The 25881-nt window shown below is 37.6% G+C and overlaps 1 protein-coding gene and 1 non-coding gene across 3 annotated transcripts; both read left to right on the top strand.

Moving 5' to 3' along the window:
- The first annotated feature begins 25 nt into the window (after nt 1–25).
- On the top strand, nt 26–25109 carry LOC136136170 (mitochondrial import inner membrane translocase subunit Tim23). Of its 2 annotated transcripts, XM_065894154.1 has the most exons (8): nt 111–373; nt 2943–3001; nt 11592–11685; nt 11905–11989; nt 14488–14546; nt 16329–16439; nt 22270–22309; nt 24591–25109. In XM_065894154.1, exons 1-8 carry the CDS (start codon nt 268–270, stop codon nt 24658–24660), a joined length of 624 nt encoding a protein of 207 aa, XP_065750226.1. In that variant the 5' UTR covers nt 111–267; the 3' UTR covers nt 24661–25109. The 2 variants fall into 2 exon arrangements, with proteins under 2 accessions (XP_065750225.1, XP_065750226.1); XM_065894153.1 differs by lacking the exon at nt 22270–22309 and having other exon boundaries at nt 26–373.
- LOC136136774 (small nucleolar RNA SNORA74) lies at nt 13783–13986 on the top strand. The gene has a single exon (XR_010656703.1). It is a non-coding gene; the product is annotated as a small nucleolar RNA SNORA74 (small nucleolar RNA).
- Nucleotides 25110–25881: the final 772 nt, after the last annotated feature.

Genomic DNA, 25881 nt, shown 5'->3' with positions numbered 1-25881 from the left:
CCTTCCTCAAGACGCGCCGCTTTGATTCTAGCTTCGTTCACTTTCCCACCACCGGAAAGCTGCCGTCAGGCGCTTCCGGCTTCCGGGACGTAAGCTGTCGCAAAGCGGAAGTGCGAGGTTCAGCGGGCGCCGGCGCCCGGAAGGTCAACCCGTGAAGGAGGTGGTGGTAACGCGGGACTCCCCACTATTACAGAGGAAAAACGGCCGAGCACGCGATCTCGGCCTGAGACGGCGGGGAGAAGTAGACGGGCAGTTTGCTGCGACACCATGGAGGGCGGCGGCGGAAGCGGCAACAAAACCACAGGGGGGTTGGCCGGCTTTTTCGGAGCCGGTGGAGCAGGCTACTCGCACGCGGATTTGGCCGGAGTCCCGCGTAAGTATCGGGCCTAGCTTGCGAACATTTCTGACTGGTTCTTGCGGCCACGCTACACTTGCGATGTGCCTTGTTCCCTTTTTTTTTTGCTGGCGGTCACAAGCTTCAGTAGCAGTGGTGGGGTTAGTGTGTCTGCGCGGCCGCTCTTTTAGCACTGAACGAGTGTTTGGAGCCATGGACTCCGAGAAGCTCTCTGTGTTTGACCCAGACCCAGGAGATGTTGCATGTCTTCTTCCTTTTATATTCAAGCTTCGTGTCTTAGCGTTCCTCCCGCAAATTCCTTGTGTGTTGGGCTGTGTGCTTGGCCCTAAGTGCAGAAGAGCGCCCAGTTTTGCAAGTAAATGCATTCCACGTATCGAGCCCATACATAACTTTTTAGCACAAAGTCACATTCTAAACCACGAAGTAGCCGTCAAGGTAAGACACTCAATACTAATGCATACAGGAGAGAAAGAAATACGTCTCGAGACAACTGGAGGAACTTGGAAGAGAACTTTTATAGGCATGAAGAAAGAAGCCGGTAAGAATTTTAGGAAAGGAAATTATTCAAGATCTAGGGTGCCGAAACACGAATACCCTGCCTGTGCCCTCTCCTAAGTAGTGTGAATATGTATTCCAGATCTTTGGAACTTTCTAACTGTGGTATTCAACTGGATGAACAGAACTTGGAGTTAAAGATAGTGGGAAGTTGGTGAAGGATAAGCGCTTCATAAAACTGATTTCTCTTGAGACTCATTGTACTATTTCTTTAGGTCTCTTATGCTCAAAAACAAAAACGCCCTTTAAAGTTCCTAGTGTCACCTGTGTCAGAACTGCATCTAGGACTTCCCTGGTCGGCAGTGGTTGAGAATCCGTCTGCCACAAGTACTGAAGCCTGTGAGCCCGTGCTCCGCAACAAGAGAAGCCACCGCGATGAGAAGCCCGCACATCGCAACAAAGAGTAGCCCCCCTTTCACAACTAGAGAAAGCTGCGCGCAGCAACGAAGACCCAGTGCGTCCAAAAATAAATAATAGATAAATTTAGTTTAAAAAAAACTGAATCTAGAACATAGTTTGTATGTAATAAGTTATAGGATATAATTGTATGTAGTTTGTATATTAGTCTCAGGACCTTTGAGTTTTGGAGCACAAAGCGCACTGCCTTAATGTGAAGAAGCATTGTTACGTTAATTAAGATTTGAAGGTAAATTAAGAGATCAAGGGGTGAACACCATTCACAGAGTACTTGAGGTGGACTTTTCTGGGTGCAGGACTACAGTATTTAAATCTTAAAAGATGAGTGCTGTTTTCACGGAGCTTACATCCTGTTGAAGTGAGCCAAGTAACATGAGTAAAAAATATTTCAGTTAGTGATAAGTGTGTAAAGGCAATAAAAGGATCCTGAGATGGTGATGGGAGCCGAAGCCATTTTAGAATGGTCCAGGGAAAGCAACTCAGGGGTGTTGCCCTTTGAGCTGTGACCCGAAGACAGTACAAATGCCTGGAGGGAGGCAAGTGTTTGAGGATCAGCTCTTAGGTCATTGTATCTACAGAGCTATTGGTTTGGAGTTGGTTTGGTGGGAGATAATAATGAGATTAGAGGGGCAAGGAATGGCAGCTAAGGTAGTGTTGCGTAAGCCTTTTGTAAGGAGTTTGGATTTGGTTACAGGTGTAAATGGAAGCCATTAAGGCTGATTTCCTTTTCTTAAAAGAAAATCACTTTAATTGCCATTTAGAAAGTGAATTGGAGGGACTAGAGCAAGTAAGGAGTCCAGTTAGGTAGGAGATAGTTACTACAGTCTATGTGAGATTTAGTGGTTGGCCTAGGGTGGTAGCAATAAAGATGGTAAGTAACACAATTCAGGATAGATATTGGATATAGAATTAATAGGACTTTGAATTGATGAAGACCAGAGTCCTGGGTAATGGATAGGTTTGTGAACAATCAGCTGAGATAAAAGATCCAAAGATTAAATTTAAAATGTGAGAAAGTTGATTTTCCTTGATAGATTTTTCTATCTTCAAAGGTAGTAGAATTCAAGTCTGGCCCTATGAGAGTGCCCATTTCTTTTGCCCTGACCCCTTCCTTCTGGTGATGACCTAAGAATTCTACCCTGTAAATCAAATCTGTCAACAACTGTCAACACTAAGATCTGAAGGAATTGCCTTAGAATATTTATACACAACACATAACCCAAACGATGTTTTTCTCATAAAATTGATTGGTCTCTGGTCAATTTTATTTTGCATTCTGTATAGTTGTCAAGCATTTTTGTAGTAAAGTAGAAAGAAATTAGCTTTTTATTGACCTGGGCTATGCTTCCTGCTACTTTGATTATTTGATCCACGTCACTGCCAATATCTTGTTGATATGAGATCCTGAGACACCAGTGCAAGATTGAGGGCACCAGGAAGAGGCAACCCCTAAACTGCCAGACAGGAAGGATAAGACCAAGAAAGTGGTAGAGAAATACACATTCATTGAGCCTGTGCATCAAAATTGCAAAACACACAAAACGAGCAAAATTAATGCTAAACGAAATAACTTTTTAAAATTTTATTGCAATATAATGCTTTGTTTTCTCTCTAGTAACTGGTATGAACCCTCTGTCTCCTTATTTAAATGTGGATCCACGGTATCTCGTGCAGGTAAGATTAAGACTAGTCCTTTTATGATTTTACTAATTTGGTCCTTTATCTTACTATTTAAAAAAATAACCCCAAGTACCTATGTTGACTTGATCTGTGATATGTGCATCTGGAGGCACCAAGTCTCTGGTCTTCATTCACCCTTTTTTCCCTCACAGACTCTGGGGATTTAGCTTGCATCTCTTCCTGATACTAGTTTTCTTTTTTTTTCTTTTTGCAATTTTTAATTTTTATTTATTTATTATTTATTTATGGCTGTGTTGGGTCTTCGTTTCTGTGCGAGGGCTTTCTCTAGTTGTGGCAAGCAGGGGCTACTCTTCATCGCGGTGCGCGGGCCTCTCACTATCGCGGCCTCTCTTGTTGCGGAGCACAGGCTCCAGACGCGCAGGCTCAGTAATTGTGGCTCACGGGCCCAGTTACTCCGCGGCACGTGGGATATTTCCAGACCAGGGTTCGAACCTGTGTCCCCTGCATTGGCAGGCAGATTCTCAACCACTGCGCCACCAGGGAAGCCCCCTGATACTAGTTGATGAAAGGATTTTGGGGTTTGGTGGTTTTGTTCCATTTTTTAAAGTTGTGATAAAATACACTAACAAAATATACTATCTTTAACTGTACAGTTCAGTGGTATTTAATGCATTCCTAATATTGTAGCATCACCACCTACCAGCTCCATGCTTTTCATCTTGTAAAACTGAAACTCTACACCCATTAAGCAATAACTCCTTTCTCCACCCTCCCCCCAGCTCCTGGCAACCCTTCTGCTTTCTGTCTGATTTTTGAATACTCTTAAGTACCTCAAATAACTGGAGTCATACAGTATTTATTTTTCTGTGACTGGTTTAGTTCATTTAGCATAATGTCATCAAGGCTCATCTGTATTGTAGTGTGTGTCAGAATATCCTTCCTTTTTAAAGCTGGATAATATTCCATTGAATAATATTCCATTTTGCTTATCCATTCATCTGTCCAGTGGACACTTGGATTGCTTCCATGTTTTAGCTATCGTGAATAGTGCTGCTATGAACTTTGGTGTATAAATATCTCTTCCAGACTCTCATTTCAATTCTTTTGATTATATATCCAAAAGTAGAATTGCTGGATCATATGGTAATTGTATTTTTAATTTTTTGAGGAACTGCCATACTGTTTTCCATGGTAGCTGTACTATTTTACATTCCCACCAACAGTGCACAAGGGTTCCAGTTTCTTCACATTCTCACCAACACTTGTTATTATCTGGGGTTTTTTGGTAATAGCTATTCTAATGAGTGTGAAGTGGCAACTCATTATAGTTTTGATTCGCATTTCCCTAATGATTAGCCATGTTGAGCAACTTTTCATGTGCTTCTTGGCCATTTGTGTATTTTCTTTGGAAAAATGTCTATTCAAGTCCTTTGTCCAGTTTTGAATCAGTTCATTTGGTTTTTTGTTGTTGAATTTTAGGAGTTCTCTATAGATTCTAATTATTAACCCCTTATCAGATACATGATTTGCAGTTATTTTCTCCCATTCTGTGGGTTGCCTTTTTACTCTGTAGACGTTGTCTTTTGGTGCACAAAAGTTTTAAGTTTTCATGAAGGCCAGTATTTGTATTTTTTCTTTTGTTGCCTTTGCCTTTGGTGTCATATCCAATAAATCATTGCCAAATCCATTGTCACAAAGCTTTTCCCCTGTGTTTTCTTCTAAGAGTTTTATAGTTTTACGTCTTACGTTTAGGTCTTTGATCCATTTTGAGTTAATTTTTGTATATGGTGTTAGGTAAAGGTCCAGCTTCACTCTTTTTCATGTGTATATCCAGTTTTCACAGTACTGTTTGCTGAAAAGACTGTCTTTTCCCCTTGGAATGGTCTTGCATTCTTGCCAGAAGTCGTTTGACCATATGTACAAGGGTTTATTTCTGGGCTCTCTCTTCCATTTCATTGGTCTACATGCCAGTACCACACTGTTTTGATTATTGTAGCTTTGGTAAGTTTTGAAATTCATAAGTGTGAGTCCTCCAGAATTATTCTTTTTCAAGATTGTTTTGGCTATTTGGGGTTTGTTGAAATTCCATATGAATTTTGAGATGGGTTCTTCTATTTCTGCAAAAATGTCAATTCCTATTTTGATAGGAATTGTATTGAATCTGTAGATTGTTTTGGGTAATACTGACATCATAACAGTATTAAGTCTCTGATCCATGAATATGGGATATGTTTTCATTTCTTTATGTCTTTTTAAGTTACTTCCAGCAAGTTTTGTAGTTTTCTTGTAAAAGACTTTTACCTCCCTGGTTAAATTAATTCCTAAGTATTTTATTCTTTTTGATTTTATTGTAAGTGGAATTGTTTTCTTCATTTCCTTTTCAGATTGTTCGTTGTTAGTTTGTAGACGTGCATCTGATTTTTTGTGTTGACTTTGTATCCTACTCTGCTGAATTCACTTATTAGTTGTAACAGGGTTTTTTTGGTACAGTCTTTAGGATTTTCTACATATAAGATTATCTGTGAAAAAAGAAAATTTTACTTCTTTCTAGTTTGGATGCCTTTTATTTCTTGCCTAATTGCTCCAACTAGAATGTCTAATACTGTGTTGAATAGAAGTGGCAAAAAAAAACGGGCATCCTTTGCCTTGTTCCTGATCTTAGAGGAAAAGCTTTCAGTCTTTCATCTTTGGGTATGGTATTTGCTGTGGATTTTTCATATATGGCTTTTGTTATGTTGAGGTAGTTTCCTTCTGTTCCTAGTTTGTTGAGTGTTTTTTATCAATGAAAGTATGTTGGATTTTGTCATACTATTTCTGCATCAATTGAGGTGATCATGTGGGGTTTTTTCCCTTCATTCTGTTAATATGATCTATTACATTGATCAGTTTTCATTTGTTGGAACATCCTGCATCCCAGGAATAAATCACACTTGGTCATGATGTATGACCCTTCTAATATGCTGTGGGATTTGGTTTCCTAGAATTTTGTTGAAGATTTTGCATCAGTGATCATAAGGGGAATTGGTCTGTAGTTTTCTTTTCTTGTAGTGTCTTTGTCTGGCTTCAGTATGATAATGCCGGCCTCATACAAAGAGTTATGAAGTGTTCCAAGTATTCCCTGCACTTCAGTTTTTTGGAAAAGTTTGAGAAGAATTGGTGTTAGTCCTTTTTTTTTTTTTTTGGGCTGCGCTGCTACACAGCTTTTGGGATCTCAGTTCCCTGACTAGGGATTGAACCGAGCCACGGCAGTGAATGCCCAGAATCCTAAGCACTAGGCCACCAGGGAACCCCCAGATTGGTGTTAGTTCTTTCAGGCTCAGTGGCCATGGCTCACGGGCCCAGCCACTCCGCGGCATGTGGGATCTTCCCAGACCAGGGCACGAACCCGTGACCCCTGCATCGGCAGGCGGACTCTCAACCACTGCGCCACGAGGGAAGCCCGGTGTTAGTTCTTTAAATGTTTGGTAAAATTTACCAGTGAAGCCATCAGATCCAGGGCTTTGGGGCTTTTTCTTTGTTGTGAGTTTTTTTATAAGTGATTCCGTCTCCTTACTGTATGGGTCTCTTCTGATTTCCTGTTTCTTGGTGAGTTTTGTGTTTCTAGGAATTTGTACATTTCATCAAGGGCATCCAGTTTGTTGGCATACAGTTGTTAATAACATTTTCTTATAATCCTTTTTAATTCTGTAGAATCAGTAGTGATGTCCTCACTTTCATTTCTGATTCTAGTAATTTATTTCATTTATCCCTGCTCGAATCGTTAATATGTCCTTTCTTCTGCTAGCTTTGGGTTTAGTTTCTTCTTTTTCTAGTTCCTTAAGTTGTAAAGTTAGATTTTTGATTTGAGGTCTTTCTTATTTTTTGATGTGGGCATTTATAGCTATAAATGTCCCCCTTAGCACCACTTTCACTGAGTTTCACAAGTTTTGGTATGTTGTGTTTCTTTTTTGCTCATCTCTTAAGTATTTTCTAATTTCCCTTGTGATTTCTTCCTTGATCCATGGATTGTTTAAGGAGGTGTTTTTTTTAATTTCCACGAATTTGTGAATTTTCCAGTTTTACTTCTGTTATTGATTTCTAACTCATCCCATTGTGGTTGGAAAAGGTGCTTTGTATGGTGTCTTTTAAAATCTATTGAGACTTAACTTGTGGCCTAACATATGGTCTATCCTAAAAAATGACTTATGTGCACTTGAGAAAAATGTGTACATTGTTGGGTACAGTGTTTTGCATATGTCTGTTAGATCTAGTTGACTTAATGTGTTAACTCCTCTATTTCCTTATTTTCTATCTGGTTATAACAGTTACTATTCATTATTGAGAGTGGAATTTTGAAATCACCAACTGTTACTGTAGAACTTTCTATTCTTCCCTTTAATTCCATCACTTTTGCCTAATATATTTTGATGGTCTGTTACTAGGTAAGTAAATGTTTATAATTGTTATATTTTCTTGCTATGTTGAGACTTTTATTGATATAATGTCCTTCTTTGTCTCTTGTAACCTTTTTTGCTGTAAAGTCTATATTTTCTGATGTTAGTATAGCCACCTGCTCTTTTTTGGTTATTATTTGTGTGGAATATCTTTTCTCATACTTTCACTTTCAGTCTTTTTGTGTCTTTGGCTGTAAAGTGAATCTGTTGTAGACAGCATATAAATGGATCATGTTTTTTAGTCCATTGTGCTAATAACTGTCTTTTGGCCTAGAGAGTTGAATCCATTTATATTTAAAGTGTTTACTGATAAGGAGAGATTTCTGGCATTTTGCTATTCATTTTCTATAAGCTTTTAGCTTTTTTGTCCCTCCCTTCCTGCATTAATCTCTTCTTTTGTGTTTATTTGATTTTTTTTGTAGGAAATTGTTTAAATTCCTTTCTTATAACCTTTTTTTAAAATGTATTCTAAAGTTATAACACTAATTTGCATTTATACCAGTTTAACTTCAGTAACATACAAAAGTGCTGCTCCTTTACCAGCTGTCCCTGCCCCTCTCAATTGTTGATGTCACAAAATTATATCTGTATACATCATGTGGTCAAAAACATAATCCAATAATTCTTTTAAATGCTTTAAACTTTATGTAGGAAACAAAGGTGGAGTCAAAAGCGTAAGTTACAGTAATACTTTTAAAATTGTCCATGTATTTGCCTTTATTAATATCTTTATCCCTTCATAAGACTTTGAGTTACTGTCTAGTGTCCTTTCATTTTACTTTGTAGGAGTCCCTTGATCATATCTTGCAGGGCAGGTCTAGTGGTCATGAACTCTCTCAGCTTTTGTTTATCTGGGAATTTCTTAATACCTCCTTCACTTTGAAGAACAGTTTTGCTGAATATGGGGTTCTTGGTGGACAGTTTTTTCTCTTAGCACTTTAAATATATCAGCACACTGTCTAGTGGCCTCCAAAGTTTCTCTTGAGAAATCGGCTGTTAATCTTATTGAGGATCCTTGTATGTGATAAGTTGCTTCTCTCTTGCTGCTTTCAAGATTCTCTCTTTGTCTTTAGCTTTCGAAAGTTTGATTTTAACATGTCTCAGTATGGGTGTCTTTGAATGTATCTTACTTGGTGTTTATTGAGCTTCTTGAATGTTCATATGCATCTCTTTTATCAAATTTGGGAAGTTTTCAGCCATTGTTTCTTCAAACATTCTCTTTCTCTCCTTCTATAACTCATGATCTGTATGTTAGTCTGCTTTGTGGTATCCCACAGATCCCTTAGGCTCTGTTCACTTCTGTTCAATCATTTTTTCTCCATTTCCTAAGACTGAATAATTTCTATTCTATATTCAAGTTCGGTGATTCTTTCTTCTGCCCGTTCGAATCTGCCTTTGAATCCCTTTAATGAATTTTCCAGCTATTGTTCTTTCAGCTTCAGAATTTCTTTTTGGTTTCTTTCTACGTTTTCTATTTCTTTGTTTCCATTTTGTTCATACATTGTTTTGACTTTCTCCACATCTCCTTTAGTTCTTTGAGCATCTTTATGACACTTTAAAGTCTTTGCCTAGTAGACCTATTATCAGGTCTTTTTTAGGGACATTTCTGTTGATTTATTTTTTTTCCTTTGAATGGACCATGCTTTCCTATTTCTTTGTACGCCTTGTGATTTTTTGTTATTGAAAACTGGACGTTTGACTCTAATAATGTGGGTAACTCTGGAAATCAGATTCTCCCCCCTTCCCCAAGGTTTGCTTTTATTTGGTTATTGGTTTTTATTATTATTACAATTATTACAGTCTGCCTGTGTGCCAAGGACCAGCCTGAAATGTAAACTTAAGCTCTTCTCAGTTCTTTTCTGAGCGTAAACTTTTTCCTGGGTGTGTGTTGTCACTTTCTAGTCTTTCCTTTTTATGCAATTGCTTTTGAATGTTCTAGTCTTTGATGTCTAGTTCACGAACGGGGAAGCAGCAAGGAGACCAGCTCCCAGCTCTTCTTTAAAGCCCCTGGAATAAGTGGGGGTGGAGAGGGTACAATAACAATGGCTGCCTGCTTCTTTGTACGCACTTCTGTGATCAGAAGGAGCAGTGATCAGAGCACAAATTAAAGATTTATATCTAAAAGCAACAAGTAGGGCTTCCCTGGTGGTGCAGTGGTTGAGAATCCGCCTGCCAATGCAGGGGGTATGGGTTCAAGCCCTGGTCCAGGAAGATCCCACCTGCCGCGGTGCAACCAAGCCCGTGCGCCACTGCTCTGAGCCTGCACTCCAGTGCCTGCGAGCCACAACTACTGAAGCCCATGCGCCTAGAGCCTGTGCTCCGCAACAAGAGAAGCCACCGCAGTGAGAAGCCTGCACACTGCAATGAAGAGTAGACCCCACTCACAACAACTAGAGAAAGCCTGCGCGTGGCAATGAAGACCCAATGCAGCCAATAAATAAATAAAATTTTTTAAAAATACATAAATAAAAGCAACAAGTAATTACTTTTAAAAGCACCCCAATAAAAAATATTGGAGTGAGTAGTTACAAAGTTATAAGAGGTCATTAATACTAAGTTAAGTATAAATGAAAGTGTAAAGTGGGAATCTTTTTACTGAAATCTTGAACCAAATCTACATTTGGGGAAAAAAATACCACCTGAGTTTATTTAATTAGATCAGATTATTATTATTCAAAAGCCTATGAAAATAAGAGTGGTCTCATGAATACAAACATTTGAAATTAGGGGGTTATACATTTTAAGGTTTATATTAGCCTCGGGTTTTGGTTGGTTGTTTTTGTGGGTTTTGTTTTTTCAGTTTGGAGAAGTTGCTGATTCAACACAGATAAAGTTGCAAATAGTAGGTTTTTTTTAAAGCTCAGTTTACAACATCAGGCTTCAAAGAGTAGTTGTTGGATATCTCAGGAATGCAAGGTTGACTCACTAGCTGAAGAATGAGTCGGTGATGACATGCACTTGTATCAATACTTACTAATGTTAATCATGACCATCTTTTTTTATATTTCCTATGTGTAGTTAGTGATCCATTTCTGGATTGAAGGATAATTATTTACCTCATCATATTCAATATACCATTCCTAAAAACCTCAAACAGGAAGCACAATTTAAAACTAAGTCATTAATTGAAAAGTCAGGAAACACCCAGAATTTACAGATCGATGTATAATAAATATATTTAGACACTGAATTTTTTAGAGTTTGCTTCTCATTGCCCAGCAGACCATTTCTGTGTGATGAGAGTACGTGGGCTTGTTTATTGTACAGTTTTTTGATAAGAACGTGTGCACAAGCCAGAAGTCAAAAATCAGTGCAGAGGTACAGTTTTCCTAATCAGGAATGCATTTACCAAAGGTCAGTATTTGCCAAAGGGATGTTTACTTGTTAGTGTTTTTTGCTAAGGGTGTGTGCTATCCTTCAGGAGCTCATTTTAATCATTTTTGTATGGAAAGCTTGGCAAAAATGTATTTGTTCATCATAAAAAAGTGGATTGTACTGCGAAATCAATCCTATTGTGCTCTTACAGTAGCACTTCTCAACCTGGGATTCTTGGCTGACCTTTAGGGGGTTCGTACCAAATTTTGTGTATGCATTTACTAGAAGGTGGATCTAGTAAGCTTTCTAAGATTATCAAAGGAATATATCCCCTGCAAACAACTAGTTAAGGAGGTGATTTTTGCCCTTGTGTAAGTAATCCAAACTGTTGTACTTTTATAGTTTCTGCTCATTTTTTATGATCAGTTTATAGTTTCTGCTCATTTTTTAAAATCATGCTGGATAAATAGTAGCTACAGAGTGAAAGTTATTTTCTCCTTCCAGACTGGTATTCTGTTATCTCTCATAGCTTTCAGTTTACCTTTCTCTAGAGATGGCCTTCCTAAACTTTCAAATTTATCATGAAGGCAAATTTCCTATAATCTATCAAACTTACATTAAGATGCAAAGTTCTGGGCAAGAATCTCTCCTAAGAACTAATGAGTATAACTATATATGTTGTATATTTCATTTAATTTTGATTTACATGTTCCTTTTGTTGCAGAAAGTTTTACTTTTGTTTGACTAAGTATAGTTGAGTTTTAGTTAATATACGGATTTACATTATGTGAAAAACTCCTTTGAAAAATTAAATACTTTGCCAAGTACTGTGTCTTAAGGGGAGCTCAACTTGGTTTTCATTGTTATCCCTGTAGGATACAGATGAGTTTATTTTACCAACTGGCGCTAATAAAACCCGGGGCAGATTTGAACTGGCCTTCTTTACCATTGGAGGATGTTGTATGACAGGTTGGTATTTATATATGTTTTTTTAAGTATCCTCAGTCCAAGTAGTCAGAGGTGCTTAAAAGCAAAGGCAATTAAAATATCACCTTCAGGGTTGTTTTTTTGAAAATCATTATTTATATTTTTCTTATTATTAAATAAAAATGAAAAAGAATCAGAAATATAGTTGTTCTTTTAATACATAGCTGATTATTTGAATGAATTGTTACTATGATTTGCCAGGGGCTGCGTTTGGGGCAATGAATGGTCTACGGCTAGGACTGAAGGAAACTCAGAACATGGCCTGGTCCAAACCAAGAAATGTACAGTAAGTCTCATGTAATGACATAGTGATGTTTGAATATTAATCTCTACTTTGTTGGCTTGATGAGCACAACCTTGAGATTACGGTTGTTTAGAGTATTGGTATACTTTTTGGTCAGTTTTTTTTTTTTTCCGGTGTTTTGTTTTGTTTTTCCCTTATTCAGAATAAAAGGAATTTAGGAATTAAGTCCTGGGTCTAAGCTTTTAGAAGGAGTGATTTTTGAGTCAGTGTCCCTCTGTCAGTTGGTGCTATCCTAACCTAACATCTCAGCTACACCTGTTCCATTTTGCAGGCCTATATAACATGCTTTTCAAATTGTTGAATTACTAGTACATTATTTGGATTGTTCAGGGGTGTGCAAAAGCGTAGGACATGATAAGTGAAGAAATAAGAAGCACATAAGAGTCATTGCTAACTCTGCCGACATTTGACTTGAGCTTCTCATTGACTTCACTCTCCTTTTCTTAAGTGCAAAGGTGCAGAAAATTTAAATGAAATCCCTAGAACTTAGAGGTGGTTCCAAAAGGAGTAAGACTGTTCTCTTAGGAAACTGAAGTTTGCAAAGAAGGGAAAGTGCAATTAAGGTCAGAAAGTGTATATAACATGTATGTTCACCCTGATTAAGGAATAAACATGACCAGTTCCTGTTACTGTTCCCTAAATAATATATTGTTTAGTTTTGCATGTTTTTATGCTTCATATGAGTGGAATCACACAGTATGTGTTCTTCAGTGGTTTGTGGTTTTTACTTTAGGACCCTTTAAGCTCCATTTTCCTTATATGTTTCTTAGCCAGCAGATGGCAGCAGTGTGTTAGAATTGGACCTTGGGAAACCTGAAGGCCTGTCAAGTTTTTCATATTCCTACTACTGTATGGATCACGGCCCTTGCTTTACAAGCTCAGATCCTTGAATATTTTTGTATTTATATTCTTAATATTCGTTCTTTACTCCAATTTTTTTTTACTTTTTGTATTGTGGATAATTTTGAATCTATACAAAAGTAGACAAAGTAGTACAGTGAACATCTATGAACTATAACCCAAGCTCAACAGCCATCAGCCAGCACCAGGACCAGTTATGTCCCACCTCCTTCTTCCCTTCCATATTATTTTGAAACAAATCCCCAGCATCATATTACTGAACACCAATTTGAAAGTGGAAGGTCTCTTAGAAAAGATAACCTTTGTTTCTTAAAACCATCATAGTTACTAATTTTGGGGGAGAGTCAAATTGGTTTGCATTTCTGAAGTCAGATTTTTTAAATCTTACATACCATTTTTTAGTATAATCATTCTGATCTTTCAAATAAAGAGACAACATTTTAAAAATGGAAAGGTAATTGGGTTTCAAGCCAGACAAATCTATGTAGTTTCAAAGCCCAGTTTCATTGCTTACTGTTCTGGGATCTTGGGTAAGTTTCCTTACTTTCTGCCTTTAATCTATTGAGAGATGGTTAAAGTGGGAAGTAGGTAAGGGCCCAGTTAAGTGGTGTTGCCTGATCACATTCCAAAGGACTTTGGCAATTTGCAGTGCCACCAGCAATACAGTAATGAAAATTAATAGTTTTAGATGCTTGTTATAAATGAAAAACAATTAAGTGCTAAACTTAATATATTAGTAAATATGTACCATAATTAGATTAGTTAAATGTGTAACATAATATTTGTAATCATTACTAATTTTTTAAATAATCCTTTAAAAGTAATACAGATTTTTGTTATTACTGAGCATTAATTTAAACGAGTGCTTTAATTAAATGAGTTCTTTTACTGTTTGTTGTTGTAATTCTATGATCTCCAGCAGTAGTCAGCTGTCAGGACAGAACCATTCCTGTGACAGTGTTACACTGCTGGGAGAGCAGTGTTCTGTCTTCTTCCTCCAGTTGCCTCCGTCACTGTTCTGGTGACCTCTGGCACTGGATGAGGGCAGCGCTGTGCTTCCTTGAGAGTGTGCTAAGCATTCACTTCGGCTGCTTAGTTCTGGTCTGGGAGCAGACACAGAGTGCACTTACTTCATGTATTCTAGTTAGATGACTTTTTCCTTTTAGTATTTGTCTTTAAGTTTGCTTTATATTCCATGATATTCCACACTGATTCTACTTAACATTCTGAGTATACATACTACCCCACACACATAAGAAACTTAATTATAAGCTAGTTTGTCTGTTATGTCATTTTTTTTTTTTAACATAGATCAGTGTCTGTAAACTTTATAAAATACATTCCCGGATATCATTCAAACCTTTTATATATTTAATAGTTTTACACATTTAATAATCAGAATTTACTTGTTGCCCAGAAATGTTGGAGTTTTTAATCTAATCTTCATTTATATTTATATAAAGTAAAAGCTATCCTAATTGAATTCTGAGGAGGTGTTAAGTTTTAAAATTAAGAAAACTTTGTGTATATACATTTAAAATTGCTATTATTATGGTTTTTCTAAATACTAAAGGAATACTGGTTCTAAATACAGATTCTTTCTCTTTCTGCCCTGGTAGGATCTTGAATATGGTGACCAGGCAAGGGGCACTTTGGGCTAATACTCTAGGTTCTCTGGGTAAGTAGATATCTCACTTTTTAATAGATTATTATTACTGCAAAGAAAGAATGTACATGTATTATGAACAGTTTGATCAACTAAACTCCTGGTCCTGGGATGTTAAAAATTATGTTTAAATCCACTCTGGTGAGTAGTATAGATACTACTTAGGAGAAGACCATAAACTGTATAACAAAAGAATCCCAGCTGCTAATACCATTGTGAAGTACATTCATTTCTAAATGCTTTAAGCATTGCATACTCTCCTGTCTCAGCAAGACACCAAATAAAATCATGTTTTAACTAAATGCAATTAAAATAATTTAGGTTTAAGGCAAATGGTTTTGTTTGTTAGGAGAGGTTCAAGTTCCTGTAGTAAGATATGATAGATTAATCCAGCCATCCTGATAAGTTTTCCTAATAGAGCATTCATCATTCTCTTTACCTAATTAGATTTCCCAGACTTAATTGCCAGAATTGTAATAGGGCCTTTGTAGACATTGAAAACATTTGCAGTTCTAAGGAAGGGATAATTTAGTAGTACTTAGGACCAAATGCTTTCATACTGTAATGTTTATGAATGATTGACTCTTTTGATTACTCATGACTTACAATAAGCCTACTTATGGCACTTATGCCCTAATCCAAAGTTTACTTTATTTGAAAGTCTGAAAATCTTTTACTTGTGGCAGATTAAGTAAGAGAAAATGTAGGCATCTTGTTAAAAAAATAGGAAAAGCCTCTGTGTAACAGAGTGAGATCCTGGCCTTGTCATAGGCTTTGGAAGCAGTACATTTTCACACTGTAATAGTAAATGTCTGCTTCCATGTGCTGCCCATGACCCCAGTGCCCTTCCACCAAGCACAGTCACCCTCCTTTGTACCTGTGTGCCCAGAGTAATCAGTCGTGCTGGTCTCCCTAGGACTTTCTCAGTTGTAGCACTTCCTGTTCCAGGAAACCCTCAATTCTGGGCAGACTGGGGTGGCCAGTCACCCTGTATGTTTCCCTTGTAATGTGACCGGTCACAATGTTCTGCTCAAGTTTAGTTTCAGTTAAATAAATTGAAACGGGAAGAAGAGCCCTTATAAAAGTATAAAAACATCACAGCAGAGGAGTTGTAAGGCTGAGTTTGGTATAATTTTGAGGGGTCAAATGTGGCTATAATTTTGAGAAAGGGTAAGGAGAAGGGTTAATGCATTCATGGCTAATCAGTCTTTACAGGCATAAGAGAATGGTAGTTTGGGGGAAGATCTTGTTAAAACTAAATAGTGCTAGTGTTAGGGTTTTTACATGTGCAGGAACCAGATCTCACGTTTCTGGAAGTCATATTTTTCTTAGAATAGAAATGCATGTATTTTGTTTTTGTTTCTAAACCCAAAGTACAGCTGTTATGAATAAAATGGAAGTGAAAATTAAAGATATTCTTTCTGGGACTCCCCAGTAGTACTTTCCATAAATAGCTAATAAATTTCTTCTGAATCTCTCCAAACATTTTCTTTGCATATCCAGAGTCATACACACATGTGCCTGCTTTACATATTAGTGAATAGAGCTCTTCCTGCGTTTTAAGTGAGTACATAGTATTCCATTATGTAGAAAGTCTCTTTCTGGATCAGTCCCCTCTTGAAGGTCATTTTATTTGTTGCTAGGCCTTTTTTATTACAAATAGTGTTCCAGTGATCATTGTTTATATGTCTGTGAATACTTATAATGTCTGTACAATACATTTATCTAAATATAATTGCCACACTGACTTTCAGTTTACTTTTTTATTACTGATCAGTTCCATTTCCCCTATAGCTTTGCTCTATAGTGCATTTGGTGTCATCATTGAAAAAACACGAGGTGCAGAAGATGACCTCAACACAGTAGCAGCTGGAACCATGACAGGCATGTTGTATAAATGTACAGGTAGGTACTACTAAATAATGAAGCTGTCTCTTAATACAGTTGAAGTATGCTTTTTATCCATACTGTAGTTTCAAAGGAAACGTTGTACTTTTTTTTTGTAGTATAATGTTCTCTGCCATCTTGTGGTTTGGGATTTTGGTTTTTATTTTTTGTAAAATACACATAACATAAAATTGACCATCCGAACCATTTAAGTGTACAGTTCAGTAATGTTAAGTGTGTTTACATTGTTGTGCAGCTAATCTCCAGAACTTTTCTTGATCTTGCAAAACTGAGACCCTGCACCCATTAAACAACAACTGTGCATTTCCCCCTTCTACAGCCCCTGGCAACCACCATTCTACTTTCTATCTCTTTGAATTTGACTACTTTAGGTACCTCACGTAAGTGGAATCATGTAGTATTTTTCTTTTTGTGACTGGCTTATTTCATTTAGCATAATGTCCTCAAGGTTTATCCATGTTGTAGCATATGTTAGAATTTCCTTCCTTTTTTAAGGCTGAATAATACCCCATTGTACGTATGTCCCACGTTTTGTTTATTCATTCATCTGTCAGTGGACACTTGTGTTTCTTCCACTTTGGCTACTGTGAATAATGCTGTTATGAACATGGGTGGACTAAATACCATTCAGTTTTGGAAAAAAAAAAATCAAAACCCTGAGAGTTGAGTCAGAATTAACTGGATGAAGATCAAATATCAAATTCTCCTCTAAGATGGAAAAGAAATTAACATTCACTGAGTTATGATTACACTCTCAGCAATAATCAGTTAATATAACTTGTTTCCTTTAAAACTTTGTGAAGTGATAATCATCACACCCCAGTTTTATAGATGAGCACGGTATTAAGATGATCTTTCTTAAAAGATCATATAACTAGTGACAGCCCCAGATTTTTCTCACATTTCTGTTTTAAATTGCCTAAACTACATATGTTCTATAGTCAAGCCTCTGAAAACCACTTTTATTTGTTTGATTGCTTTATTATGCTTTTAGACACTTGATTAATTTCGTTTTTATGTAACTCCTCTATCACAAATATCAAGTAGCATTTTGGCCTCATTTTTACTGGAAAGAAATGAGAGAAGTCTCAACAGAATTGTAAAATGCAAAATTTCCTGATATAACTGAGAGTAAGAGGCTTTTTAAATTTTGAAAATGGATCACATTGGGAATTTTCTTCTTAAGAGCTTGCAATACTTGCTTACGCACATCAGCAGAGCTCCCAGGTAGAGTAAGACAGTAAATGCCTTTTATGTCCATGAAAGTGTTACCTTGGCATAGAAGAACCTTGTTAAAAACCTAAAAATACTTCCACATTGAAAATCTTTGGGATCAGACAAAGGAATTGGAAACCCTAATTGGCACCACAAGGGTGGCACTCAGCCATCAAGAGTTTAGTTGGCCCAAACTATGTTTATTAAAAATCAAATTAAAATCTAAAAAACAGGAGATTTCACACAAAAGTCTGGAAATTTTAGCTTCTTTTGAACAAATGGAAGACACTAAGCTCACATTATGTGTGGTGGCAGATGGCTGGAGCTGAGGTTGGGGAGCAGCTAAGCCCCAGTGGATGGCACTGAAGCTCCAGCTCATTTCCCACCAATCCCCATTTTCTTGCTCAAGGTAAGCCATTACGGCATTTCCTGTGTTGAGGGCAGTCCTGAGTATAAAAATGTACTGAATTACCATCTCATTTAAGACATATTACACGTATTTTAAAGATAAAAAGGGAAAGGCTGAATACTTGGTATTATCCAGAAAAGGAGAGCCTAGCTTTCTGTGTCCAGAACTTCCTTGCGGGAGTAGCATTTATAACACCACCTGGGACACCTCCAACATCAAATATGGAAGAGTAGGCTCTTGGCTCAGAAGAGAAAGGGCAGAAAAGAATATTCATTAATTCTATGTCTGGTGACAAGTAGATTTCAGTTTCCACCGCAATTGGGGAACGCAGAAGAGGTAAATAATCTGCTGACCCAGAATTCCAACATTGGTTCGTAGTTCCTGGCTGAACAATTTAACTCAGCGCATCAAAATTGCTCTAAAAAAGGCAAATCAGTGTCTTATTGATTTCTGGTTTACACTCTACTTAAGACAGAGCACAGAATTATGAGTTTTGTGTGGCAGGAATATTTGTAAAACTTCTAGATTCAAGGATTTGGAAAAGAGTTTAGGCACTCTTTAGTGTAGAATCAGCATAAACCATTGAGGAAAGAAGTTTACATTTAGAGAATGGTTAATTCCTGTTGACCTAAAATCTTTCCAATCCCCAGTTTACTCTTCTAGAACAGGAATTTTTTTCTTTTTTTTTTTTAAAGGAAGGGGTTTAGAATGAAAGCAATATGATTCAATTTAGGTATGGAAGCTACTTTTGTAGAAAGAAAAACCATGAGGGAAAATACATGAGAAGGTGGGTAGTTGTCAGACCAAAAAGAGGCTAAAGGAATAATTCTGATGGTGTGGTTTTACTTCAGATCTAATGCTTTATTTAATGAACTCTGTAAATATTTTTCAGAGGATGTGAAATGTCATTATTAGGTTTCCTATGCCATGTGAAAATCTAATGACCAGTATTTTACCAGAATGAGAACAGCTGTAGTTTTGCTATTATGTGTAAGTTTAGGAATGTTGAAGAGACCTGATCACTTATCTTCAGGAAACAAGACCTCAGAAACCAAAAAATATGGGTGCCCCTTTCCCCCTCGCAGAAAATTCCTTACCTGTTAATCCTGTGCCTTCCATGAGAAAGTCACCTTATAAAAGCAAGCTAAGTAAAAGTAAGAAGATAAACAAATACAGTTCTTCAAATTAAGCAATTATCAGGGTTATTGTTAAAATGTACTACTTCTCAATGAATGCCAGGCCTTCAAAATTAAACTTCATATGCCACAAACAGCCTCTTGATGACTTCTTTATTTCTGTTACTGGCATCAACATTCTTCCAAAGAGCTAACTGCCATAATGTATAAAACATTTCAACAAATCACTTAAAACCAACAACCCAGTAAAAAGTGGAGTAAGGATATGACAAAGCCCTTCAGGAGGAAAGGCAAATGACCAATAAACAATTGAAGTTTGCTCACAAGCAACCAGGGAAAAGCAAAATAAAACATTAAGGTAATATTTTTCACAACCTGGCTTTTAAAAAGTGATGGTAGACGATGCTTATTGGCAAAGGTAAGCAAGTACTTTGAAGAGCAATTTGGCATTAGTTATTACTATTTTAAATATGTACCTCCTTTGCTTAAGTCATCTAATTTTCAGCAGTTTATCCCACAGCACACAAAGGCATACATGGAAAACTGTATGTACCAAGGTGTTTTAAGACACCCTTCAAGGAAAAGGTGATATCTGACCAAAGATGGATAGATGAGGGAGCGTGAGGTGGATGTCTGGAGGGAGCAATTTAGGTAACAGCAAGAACAAAAGCCCTGAAGTGGGAGTTAAAAGTCAATGGGAGGGCTTCCCTGGTGGTGCAGTGGTTGAAAGTCCCTCTGCCAATGCAGGGGACACGGGTTCGTGCCCCGGTCCGGGAAAATCCCACATGCTGCGGAGCGGTTGGGCCCATGAGCCATGGCCGCTGAGCCTGCGCGTCCGGAGCCTGTGCTCCGCAACAGCAGAGGCCACAATAGTAAGAGGCCCGCTTACAGCAAAAAAAAAAAAAAAAAGGCAATGGGAGAGTAGAAGAATCTGGAGTGATAAAAGTGGGAAGGGACCAAATCATATAGATGATAGAACTTCATAGGCCAGTGTAAAGACTTGGCTTACCTGGACTTTAATTCTTACCATCTGAGTACTAGAGCATTTCCATTTACTTACAAGCCTTAAATTGTTTTTTGTAACTTCCAGAGAGTTAAACTTTCACCCTTCTCCTGAGTACAGAGTTTACACCAGGAGATGTTAAGTCAGGGTTTCTAAATCCTCTAAAATTTCCATAAGGTTCTCAAAGGGGTCTGGGACACTCCCTACCACCTGCAGAAAAACAGCCACCGAAAGACTAGTCCTAAAAGGACACTGTAATGTGGGGGCTCAAAAACAGCTGGGATATTTTAGTGAGTTTGGTCCTGCATGGAAGTGCTGGCATTGCAAGGAAGGACTGGATGGGGCAGTGGTACGGGAAGCCCAGGAAAGCCCAGAAGTGCAGTTCAAAGTCCCACCTATTGCTTCCACTCTGTTACAAAACCAAGAAAGAAAAAACAAGAAGCAGGAAGCAGGCCTAATCACCTTTGATTTCTGCCTTTCTTTCTCTGTCCCCTCATTCCATCAGTTATGAAGTTTACCACACCCATCACCTGAGTTGAGGCCCTTATCACAAGCCCTGAACTTCTCTAACAGTATTTTCCGTTGACCATTTTGACATTAGACTTCTACCTCCAGTCTCTTACCTACTTACTATTTCTAGCTTAATCTTCCTCAGGGAAGGTTCTAATACTCCCTACCCAGGAGCCTGTGATGATGACACACTTCCTTTCTATCTTAATTCAAACTTCTCACCCTAGCCTTCCATGTTCTATTCTTAACCTATCTTCCCAGCCTTTTCTCCCACAGCTTTCTCATGCATGTCGTATGATCAAACAGATAATTTTGAAATCCAGTCCATCCTTAAGGCCCAGCTCAATTGTTAGTACCCCTTTCAAGAAATTTCCCTGATAATCTCCTTTCTCTATGCTGGAGGCAATTTGGTATGCTGAAAAAAACTGGGCTTTGGAGTCAGACTGAGTTTGACTAGCACTGGATCCCTAAATAAATGTGTAAATAGGAGAGTAACTTGTCTGAATTTGAGTTTGTCTATAAAACAGGGGTGACTGTTGCCTTCAGAGAGTTGTAAATGAGATAACATATAAACCTTTCTGCCATAAGCATATTTTGTACAATTCTTACGAGACTTGACACAGTTTTCCTAGTAGGAAGTCAAGAGACAATATCTAGGATTGAAATATCAAGAAATAGCAAGATAAAGATGTTCTTTAGAAACATGCAGGTAAAAAGCGAAGAATTAAAAGTAGTTGCTTTTGGGAACTGGGAATTAGGGTAGGAACGATGAGGACCCCAGACTGTTGTGCATCACTAAAATCTTTTGGTACTATCTTGACTTCTAAAATTATCTATATGGACTACTTTGATAAAAATAAAAATTAAAGTGAGTAAAGATATATCAACATAATAAAAATTAAATTAGGCATTAGATTGGGAAGGAGAGGAGGGAATTGTTTAATGGGCACAGTTTTGGTTTTGTAAGATGAAAAAAGTTCTCTGGAGATGGATGATGGTAGCCCAACGCCAATGTACTTAATGCTACTGAGCTGTACACTTAATAATGGTAAATTTTATGCATATTTTATCACAGTTTTAAAGAATAGTTTTAACAAAAAAATTTAAGTAGTACAAACATTTGTTGAATGGAATTTGTAGCCATCTCTGTGTATGTAAGGCTGTTTGTCTAAAGCAAGGGCCACAGACTCCTGCTGTCTCTTCAGATACCTGTCTCTTCACTGAATGTATATTACATTTTTAAACAGTTAACATTTTTAATGGTTATATAAGTACCTACATAGCCTTTGCACTCTCAAAGCCTAAAATATTTACTTTCTGGTCGTTTCAAGAAAAATGTGCTGACCCTTGTGCTAAAATAATTTTCAGTTCAGTGTTAGCTCTGCCAGTGATCAGCTCTATACCCCATAAACCAGGCGTTTAAATATTCTGGGCCTCATTTTCCCAGGTTTAGAAGAGGGTGATATTTGCCCTTTCTGGAAGAGTTGTATCAGTATCCAAAAGATAGAAGATAAAACTGTGACACACAAGTCTCATGTTTGTTCTGCTTTATAGAGATTAACCATTGGCCTCATTTGGTTACTCTGTGTTCAAAGCAAGTTTATTTGCTAATCGACTTCCTGTGTTTAGTTGGGCAAAAGTTGTTTTATTACAGAAAGCCTAAAGCCAAGGCTGTCAAACTTTTAACAGATCAACCAGCTGGAAAACCCTGAAATTAATGGAAAGAATTAAAACTAAAACAGGGTTGCTGTGATTATTAGTAAATCAAGCACTTACGTATGTTTGGTGTCTTCTTACTAGAAACAACTTTTTTCTAGTCTTCAGAGAAGTAACATAATTGATTTGAACTAAGTTTGTTTCATTTTGGTCAGAAAGTAGAAGGCTTTCTAGGGGATAAGTTTTTCTTAAAGGATACAGTGTGCCACTTATGTCTCCAAAATCTTAAATCCTTATAGTTCCCAATTTCATTATTACCCCTAGTACCTATATCCAGGGAGGCTTGCTATCTGATAGATGAGTAGTGTGAAGATCCTTCTAAAATGGCCAAGTAGAAACCATGTTCCTAGGACACTCAAAGCAAAAGGCCAACTGAAAGTAACAGTTTGCAGCCAATTCTAAACCAGTGGACAGACTTCAGAGTCCTGTGGACCTGTAATCGGCCAAAGGTCCAGGGGAGTTAGTTTGAAGTTGAATGTATGGTCCCAGGAAATGGTGTCTGCGAAATTATTGTGCTTTCAATTACCTCCCCTATATCATTTTTCTAATTTTGCAACCACACTGAATATAGTTGCAAATTCAACTGTCATGCGTAGTCTGTGTGGCAAGATATAAAGAGATGATGTAGACTTCTAGGAGATATCTCCCATTTACTTTGATTAATTTTTTTATGTTTCTGATCCTCCTTCCCACATATTTGACAGCTGTTTACAGATGATGCCTGCAGTTTCTGTTTGGGTCTGTTTAAGAGAGATAATTAGGGCACTTCATAGTTGAAGCTTAAGCAGGTCAGCTATCTTAAGTCTTCAGGCTAGAGAGCCTCCTAGAGGGAGTGGCCCTTTATCATCTGAAGCCATCTGGCAAGACTTTCATTGCAGAAAGGGTTGGTCTGAAGCATTCTAACTCAGTAGTGTCATGAATTTCACGGAATTTACTGGCTTGTAGCTAAAGGGCCTATAATAAGGTATAACCACTGGACCTTTGCCTTCCTAACATGTGACTTGGAACAAATACTCCATAGGTACAATATAGGCTACACCTGAAGTCTGTGATTCCTACTTATTTGTGAAACTGTAAGAGAACATCCAATATTTCTTAAAAGCTTCTTTGGGTACCCCCATTCCTCTTATTAGACTTGGGGACTATTTTCAGATAACTGACTGAAACATTTTTGTTTCTGCGTTTCAAATGAAATATCTATTCCTAATCTTTTTCCACATGAAAAATTCTTTTGTTGTTAAGCAGAAACAGTTCAAAGTCTAATCCTTGAATGTTTTTCAACTAGTATGATGTTAAGTGCCTCATTCTCATTAGTTGAGATTTTCTGACACATCAGGGTAGGAATAAGCAACAGGGGAGTTGGTGCTTCATCAGCATCTAACTCAAAGCTTGATTATAGCCATCACCCACCATTCTGTCTTGAGTCTTCAGTCTTCAGAGTTAATATTTAGAGGACCTGTGCAGAGTCCAAAGGCTGTTAATACTGTTTTCAAAGAGGGTGTCACTGTTTACATACAGCCTTAAATCAGTTGACAGTGTCAGTTAAGTTCTTATTATTAATTTGGTTGCACCAGGTCTTCATTGCAGCAGGCAGGCTCCTTAGTTACGGCCAGCGGGCTGCTCCTTAGTTATGGCTCACCAGCTTCTTAGTTGCAGTATGCATGTGGGATCTAGTACCTTGACCAGGGATCGAACCCGGGCCCCCTGTATTGGGAGCTTGGAGTCTTAACCACTGTGCTACCAGGGAAGTCCCAAGTTCTGAATTATATGACTAGCACGGAATTAATTACTGATCTGGCTGTGACTTCAATGATAAGCATAAGATCTTGTCCAGAAGTGTTCTAGGATCAAGTCAGATTGAGAAAAGTCAAGAAATTATGCTGATGATCTTAGATACAAATTGTGAAATTAAAAGTGGAAAAAAACGTTGTGAATATGAAAGTATAGCTTATGTATTAAACAACTGATTTAGGGAATCTCTCTCTCCTGAACTTCAGTCTTGGTTTCTTTTATTACTTTTACAGCTTATTCTCCTGTTTGGGATGGAATCTGCATAAACATGAACAGTGTGTCTCAGCTTTAGGAAACTCTTAGTTAACCCTGTGATGCTAGGACAGTATGCAATACAAGGCTGTTATTTTCTTGTTTTTCCTCTGCAGGTGGTCTTCGAGGTGTGGCACGAGGCGGCCTGGCAGGACTAACCCTTACGGGCCTCTACGCGCTATATAATAACTGGGAGCACATGAGAGGCTCCTTGCTCCAACTGTCTCTCTGAAGATTACTAGCTGGTGAACGGAGGACACTTTAGTAGTCATCCAGATCAATTTAGAAGTCAGTCTGGAGTCATTTACTCTTTTACCTGCAACTAGTTTGAAAAAGGAGATTACAGTTTGCTGTGATGAAGATCATGGATGGTTGACCAGGACTGGCACTCCTTCCAGCCATTAATGAGTTGAAGCCAAAACCCTTTGGTGGCTGAGTAATGTGGCTCTCTTCTCCTTTAAAGAAGATCTTGCAACTGTTTTTTCTCCTACCCCCTGAACTGGAAAACCAACCACTTACTCCCAGAATTCAGGTCATGCTTGTCAATGCTGTATCACCACATTTATCCATTTAATAATCCAAGACTGTAATACTGCCCTGTATTCCCAATAAAGGGTAAAAACAGAACCAAAGTCATAACTCCAACATAAAACATAGTGGGTGTCTCCGAAGTTACTCTTGGCATTTGTCTATGCCCCACTAGGCTAAAACATGTTTTCATGTTTGTGTTGAAATGAAGGGCTACTGGTAGCATCAGCAACTAGGTTAAAATTTTTCTCCAATAGAGTTGACACTACACAACCTTAAGATATTTCAGATTAACCATTATACCATTAGTGTACTGTGCTAGAACAATCTGTGCAACAATCGTGATTCTGTACACGTTAACTCATCTTACTGGGGATAATTCGAAAAAGAGATGATATAGACACAAGCTGTAAGTTTTTAGGAAGCCTTGGGAAAGCAAGCTAAAGAAAATAAGGACAAGTTATTTAATTTCTGAGTTTGTCTTCTCATCTTTGAAATGAAGTTAAATAAGATTGCACTGCACGATATACATAATGAATACTAAACAACTGGTGGCTATTGTGATTGATTAGAGAAAGTAAAGTAGGGCCTTTCTGAATGCATCTAGTTAGAAGGAATTTGGCAGAAAAGCACTGAACTTCAGCTGAAGTCCTCTAGTTTAAAAAAAAAAGAAAAAGTTTAATATCTTACCTGCAACAGCAGATTAAAAATTAAAAGTAGATATGAAGACTGTGCAAGAAAGACAATGGAAGTTAGTAATAACCTATTTGCTAATTCAAGAATCATAAAATACATTGATAAATTTAAGTGAATATAAAAACACTGTTTTTATGTTCAAGTGTTTCTGAACTGTACTCCTAACCAAAGGACATCACATTC

The sequence above is a fragment of the Phocoena phocoena genome, chromosome 16 (assembly GCF_963924675.1).
Source record: "Phocoena phocoena chromosome 16, mPhoPho1.1, whole genome shotgun sequence".
Taxonomy (NCBI): Eukaryota; Metazoa; Chordata; class Mammalia; order Artiodactyla; family Phocoenidae; genus Phocoena; species Phocoena phocoena.
Note: the sequence above shows the minus strand (reverse complement) of the source record. Positions and strands in the feature narration are given on the sequence as shown.